The 7,096-nt window shown below is 37.5% G+C and overlaps 1 protein-coding gene across 1 annotated transcript; it reads left to right on the top strand.

Moving 5' to 3' along the window:
- Positions 1-4,232: 4,232 nt before the first annotated feature.
- CENPW (centromere protein W) lies at positions 4,233-6,604 on the top strand (the record flags this gene model as incomplete). The annotated part of the gene is made up of 2 exons (XM_015424798.1): positions 4,233-4,417; positions 6,471-6,604. Coding segments are annotated over 2 exons (212 nt in total), but the record flags the coding sequence as incomplete, so codon positions are not given.
- Between the last annotated feature and the right edge of the window lie 492 nt (positions 6,605-7,096).

Raw genomic sequence — 7,096 nt, 5'->3', positions numbered from 1 at the left:
GTGAGAGTGGTGCACTGTGATCTGGGAGACCCCAGTTCAAAGCTTGATGGGTGATCTTGGGACAGTCATCAGTCCAACCTACCTCACAGGATTCTTGTGAAGATAAAATGGAGAAGAGGGGATGATATAAGCTTCTTTAGGTCCCCATTGGAGCGAAAGGTGGGGTATAAGTTAAATAAATAAAAATATTTAGTAGTACTGGTTGTATCCATTTTAGTGTGGGTGAATCAACTACAAATATTTAATTCACAATCAATCCTTTTGGTAAGATTATACTATGTGTTGCTGAAGCTGGAAAGGGGAAGGCTGCTTTAGGAATAAAGTCCCCAGAGGCTTGTTGCTTTAGAAAAGAAATGAATGTTCTTTGTTATTAAGAACAAAGTTTGAGACCAGGAGCACCTTTAAGACCAACAAAGTTTTATTCAAAGTATTAGCTTTTGTGTGCATGAACACTTCTTCAGATACAGTGGAACAAGATATCCTCAACCATGAACTTCGTTGGTCTTGGAGCTACCATTGGACTCAAACTCAAGCCTCTCATCTGTTTCTTAACTCTTATATTTGTATGCTAATTTACTGCTATTTACAGATCTTACCAACTGCTTTAATCCAATCTAGGTCCGGTTACTTATGCATCTTGACTCTAACTAGCCCTTCTTGGCAACTAGCCCCCCACCTATATGTAATGGTTAAGGATGTCTTGTTCTCCTATATGTAATGGTTGAGGATGTCTTGTTCCACTCTATCTGAAGAAGTGTGCATGCACATAAAAGCTTATACCTTGAATAAAATGTTGCTGGTCTTAAAGGTGCTACTGGATTCAAACTTTGTTCTGCTGCTTCAGAGCAACACGGCTACCCACTCAGTATTTGTTATTAAGGAAATCCATACTGTGGTGGGAAAGCCTAAATGAACATTCTTTCGAACTAGAGGATGGTGAGAGATGTTGACAGTGCATCTTGCCCTCTTGGAGGTTAACCAATGAATCAGAAGAAGTTAGCCAGATGGAAGGAAGTCCCTAATAGTAGCAATCTGGGTCAACAAAGAGACAGAAGGAGAATACAGAGGAAACTGACCTGTGTAGCTTGCTAGGTCTACTGCCCTCCTCTGGAGTACTGGTGTGCTTGATGAAAAGAAATGTTGCACAGTCCTTCACTTTCAGCACTGTGTAGCATTGGGAATATATTTCCCAGAAAGAATGTGTGATTAATCCCAAAGGCTATTTAAAGCACAGACTATGGATAAATAAAAGTTTCTGTTTCAGAGTTTGATAAAGGGGAAAAAATAAATAGAAAGAATAGAATAGAAGAAATAAATCGGGGGGAAATAAATGGAAAGAATTTACAATACTTGTAAATGGCATTACATGCAAATTGTTCTTTATGCGTTTCAAAGGGAAAAATATCTACACTTCTTTTTTTAAAATTCAACCTCCATATTCAGTAATCCAGTTTTTTATAATGAACATTATTTTACTGCCATTGCCATGTTTCAAATGTTAACAACTCATGCACACAGCGTAACGGGAATAAAAAGAGAATTGGTACTTTGACGGAAACCCTCAAGAATATATATGTTGGCATCATTATGAAAGATATGTTGTTCATTAATATAAAATATGTTAGAAAAATAATATTTATTCTATGTGGCATACTAGTCTCTACTTGGCTTTAAAATAGGCTACTCCAGTAACCCAAACAACTTCCTAAAAAGGAACATTTTATTTGTCTCTTACTTTCATGAGGAGAGAATTGCAAAGAGCTAGAAGGATACATTATATGTAACCTAAATATTCCAAAGCTTCCAGTGGCCCAGTTTTGTAATAATGTAGTGAACAAATATAGACTTTGTGACTGTCAGTAACAAGAGACAAAATTATTTGGCCAGGCTAAGTCTATGAAAGGCACTAGTGCAAGCTGAGAATCCAAGACATAGCCACAAATTTAGCAGCAAATCACTATCAGGGCAGTACATCTGTTCTAGTCAGGACTGTATGAGTACTATTTACTTGAACTCCCCACATGGTATATTGCAGCCTCTGAAGAACCCAGGAACGTCAGTCCTATCTTGATTCAGCCTTGCCTTCTTTGCCTGTAAGGAATCCCTAAGGTTGACAGATACTGAGTAAGCACCTGGGTTGTCCTTACCTCACTTAAATGAAAATGAGGTACAGCTGCATATCATTAGTATATTGGTGACATAGAGGAGTAGACTACACTGCATATCATGTGGTACTGCTGTCCTTTGAGTACTAAATATTAATCTAACGAATGTGGCAGCCTTGTTCCTGATGAATATGGATACTAGAAGTATGTTACATAAGAGAAGCACAAAGTTGCAAGGGGTCTTTTAGGCCATCTAGTCTACCCCCTCCCCAGCTCAGTACAGAAAATAAATGCTAGAGCATGGCTGTTCAGCTTCTACTTGAAGACCTTCAGCAATTACCTCCATAATTGGTTCCTTTCTTGAACAGCTCTTACCGTTAAGATGTTTCTCCTAACTTTTTGCTGAAATCTGCTGACCTGCTACAACCCCTTTGACCTAGTCCTGTCCTCTGGAGTAATAGAAAACCATTTTTTGCCCTTTTCCAAGTGACGGCCACATTTTTCCATGGATTCATTCAGTATTCTCCAGGTTAAACATACACAGGCTAAATATACCCATTTACTTCAAGTTACTTAGAATATTAATCTAACAAGAACACAGCAGTGTTGTTCATGATGAGTATGGATACTAGGAATATGTTATGTAGCAGAAGTGCAGAGTTGCAAGGGGCCATCTAGTTTACCACTTCCCCTGCTTGGTACAGGATTTATTTTCTATACCCACAACCATCTTTTTTGCCTTTCTGTGAACATATCTTACAGTGTAGCACCCAGAATTTGACAGTGCTCCAGATGAGATCTGATTAGCACAGAGTACTGTGGAACTTCTCCCCCCCCCCTCATTACTTGGACACTATAACTCTGTTCATACAACCTGAAATTACATTATTCTGTTTCTGCAGCTGCATTGCATGTTAACTATCCTTCTCAATTCTGTATCCTCTGCAAATTTGGTAAGCGTTTCCTTTAACCTTTCATTCAAGTTGGTAAAAATGTGGATGAGTACCAGGCCCAAGACAGAGCCCTGTGATACCCCAGTCAATATCTACCGCTAGATTGATGAAATACTATTGATAAGCATTTTTTGAATGTGGTTCTCCAACCAGCTTTAATCCAACTGATGGTGGATCTAGCCAACATTTAAACAGTTTACTAACCTAGATGTCAACAAGGCATTTGGCAAAATACGTATATTATTATTTATTATTAATTTCAGCTTGTATTCCACCCTCCCTGTGAGTAGGCTTAGAGCGGATCACACCAACAAATCCACAATTGGCGTTTTAAAAATTTCACAATAAATAGTTAAAACAGATAAAAACAAAAACTATAAGCTAAGAACAGATAGCACTGCAATTCATTACAATAGTCTCAAAAACTGGAACTGCTAGGCTGTAAACCAGACTGTAGGTCTTCACCTGACGGGCTGTACAAAGATGGAGACTTCAGCAAGGGAGGCCAGTAGATTTACAGCATTCCCTGATCCACTAGGCAAGTGATGAAGAAAAAAATAGTATTAATCTGCCTGGATTTGCTCTTGATTAATGCATGCTAGTTTCTGCTAAACACTACATTACTTTCAAGGTGCTTTTCAAGATCAATGGTGTTTTTCAGGCTCATGTTATTCAATGGGGCTTTCTCTCAGGCAAGTGTCCTTAGCGTTCCAGCCTTAACATGGTAATCCGCAGCACTGCTGCTGAAGAGACAGTGATGTGAAACTGGCAGTGGTGGCAGCAACACCATCCACAAGTCTCATTTCTCCTCTCCCCCCCTGTAGTTCTGCCACCAGCTTTCCAGCTCACAGAGATGCTGCTAATGAGAGTCAGCAGTGATGAGGCAGGCAGTGCCAATGGCCATTCAGCACAAGAGCAGACAAATGTACTCTATTTTGAAGTTTTTTTGGACCCTCCCTCCTTTTGTAAAGGTTTCACATTTTTTCTGCAAATTGGGGGGGGGGGTGTCCTTCTTCTGTCGATGTAACCCTGATGTGTGGATTTAAGTGTCCATAGATGAGCCATAGTTGACTTGGAATATATGGTGTATTTAAAAGTATGTACAAATTGAGCATTTGTACAAGAATTTATGATCATTAGTTCAGAGGTTTTTTTTAAAAAAAATCATATGCAGCAGCTTTTAAGCAATTTGTTGGGAGCATTCTTTACCCTTGTAATAATGTTACAATTTCTGGTTCTTTAAAGGTACATTTGAACTTCTTATTGTTTCTGGAACGATTAGCTGAAGAAACCCGGACCAAGGCTATTGCAGACAAGAGCGAAACAATTAAATATGAACATGTTCTGACTTCAGCAAAGGTAATAACAGTTGAAAGCTGAAATTCCCCAGTGTATCTTAACACTTAAATATGTAACACTGAACTGTGTACATATTTCTATTAAATGTCAAGGGCATATAATGAGTCTTGTACCATTAAGTTTACTACATTTTACTTTACAAATAAAACATTAATTGTGCTGCCAGGTCATTTAATTGTAGAAAAACTAAGCGTTGCCATTCTTTTTATGACGTTGCCATAAATGTGTTAATGTGTAGCCACTCACACAACTCAAACCCTCAGATTTTATTATTTAACCAAACAAATTATTACACTAGGATAACATTACAAAACATTAGTATAAAACCAGTTCACTGCAAAGGACATTAAATAGGTATCATATTATAGGTAAGCTCCTGTTCCACATTTGCATTTTACTTTCATAGGCCTGGAAACTTCTTTAACTTTTATAAGAAACAGTTCTGCAGATCTTCACAAACACCCACTCATGGATACAGGATCAGCATACCCTCAGTGGAATGGAGCCTGCATGTGTACAGTTCATATACACATAAAGTGGTGCACTGTGTTAGGTGATTGGAGGGTCTAGTACAGTCATGAACCAAAGCCAAGCCAGCATATTTCTTCCCCATTCTATGAATGATGACCCTGTTTCTTCCCCGCTCTACGCATGTTGACATATATCATGTATGCATATATGCATGTAGTCACAGAATTTACCGTGGGGCAGATGCATGTTGACATATATCATGTATGCATATACATACCGTGGGGCAGATCCATAACGGGTGGAGCCAGTACATTCCGTCATGGGTGGGAGGTGATACCAGCACTCTCAGTTTCAGTTCCCCTCTACACACATTACCTAGTACCTGTAATGTCATGTTTCAATTCTGAGCCTGGCTGTGAGAGACCAGGGGAACAATTCCATAGCCTCCTGTTCTCAACTGAATGAACGCTTCAGCCCATCTGCACAGTCACACTGTCCTTTGGACATAATGCAAAGAATGAGTATGTCCTGTGGCTAGGATATATTCAATGAGACTCTTTGGTAGACCCATATGCAATATCACAAACTGTTTCTAAAAGTCCCCTCAGTTTCAAAAATTGCTTGGGATGGGTGGAGGGAGAATGCTGCTGTTCAAGAAAGCAATATTCATGAAAACTCAATGTCCAGTCCACACTACTATAGCACTCCAAAGCCAGCACAGCCCATTTTCATCTCACTACTTTAACATAATCATCAACAAACTTATCTAGCTTATTGTAAACTCTGTATTCTTTCCACTAGTACCTGCTAAAGGGGCTGGGGTCTAATTTTAGTTATGTTACTTATTGTTATGTTATCTTCACAGTGTTACTTTCTGTTACATCACAATTTGTATCTTTTTGGAAAATGAATAAAAAATAAATTTACAAAAAAGAAAAGAAATATAAGCCCAAAGGTTGGTTGATTATGCAGAATTAGTTGCATGGTTCTTTGGATCCTGGTCCTAAGAAAAGTTTTATGTTCACTTCTTTCAATTATAAAGGGAGCGGTTATCTAGAGAGAAGGGAAGGCAAAAGCTTGTTGATGTCACATATTTAAATTTTTTAAAAATTCAAAATCACTACTTCATTAGTAATGTTGACTTTGAGGTGTGTAGGAAAAGAGTTCATTTCATATCTTTTGAAGTGGCCATTGGCTTTAAGCAGCTTCTGTTAAATATAGGTCTACTTCTGCATGGAAGACCATGTTCCATTGTTCCTCCTGCTTGGAGGAATGGCCTGCCTATTGCAGTTAGGAAGTCTCCCACACCTTTATTGAAGAATGCGTAAAATGGTGCTGTTCAGTAGGATATTTTTATAAAGGGGAATAGGGTTGTAGCTTTAATATTCATGGAGGCAACTTCATAAGTACTTTGTTTTTTTGTATGTATTACCCTTATTGCATTGTTTTCCAGTATTTGTACTCTAGTTTTATTGCATTGTCATAGTTTTATTACATTTTTAAAAATTTGTATTCTGTCTTGAGTCTTAGCAGTTGAAGTAAAAAAATTATGTGCCTGAAGATTATGCTTTCTTTTTTGCAGATAATTTTAAAGAAGAGCCGAGGCTAGTGTCAAACTGTACTCCTTCATTCCTTGGTTGATATGTATGTAGTGACTAACTTTTCAGATGATATCTTTGTATTAAGAATCTATACAGATCATAAGAGTTTTTAACCGCCACGCATGAGAAATGTCTGACTTTGCTTTTGTGGTCACTCACTAGATACTTTTTCAGGAATTAAACTCATTGTTCTTTAGCAGTAACTTGCTTATTTTTTTGTTATCTCAAATTATGTATTAGCAATAACAAGTGATAAAAATATGGATTTTAGTCATAAAAACTTTGTAAGATTCCTTGTGTGAGGGCTACTATAAACATTTAAACGGAAGTTATGCATTTTACAAAAGCTCTTTTTATCTTCCAGAGAATATTTATCAGTGGGGAGTGCTGTAAATTTTCATGTTTCAATTGTTTATAAACTTTTGATATTTTAAATAACATCTTGGAGTAATAACTGTTAACAATTGCTTAATTTAGGGAATTTACAACGGGAAACATGTATGTGCTGTAAAAGGAATACTAGAAGTTTCAGAAATCTTGTAATATGACGTTTAATAATAAAGCTGTTCCTGTCTCCTTTTTGACTTACTAATTTCTCTGTTTGTTG

Source organism: Gekko japonicus, unplaced genomic scaffold, assembly GCF_001447785.1.
Source record: "Gekko japonicus isolate JY-2015 unplaced genomic scaffold, Gekko_japonicus_V1.1 scaffold907, whole genome shotgun sequence".
NCBI lineage: Eukaryota > Metazoa > Chordata > Lepidosauria > Squamata > Gekkonidae > Gekko > Gekko japonicus.
Note: the sequence above shows the minus strand (reverse complement) of the source record. Positions and strands in the feature narration are given on the sequence as shown.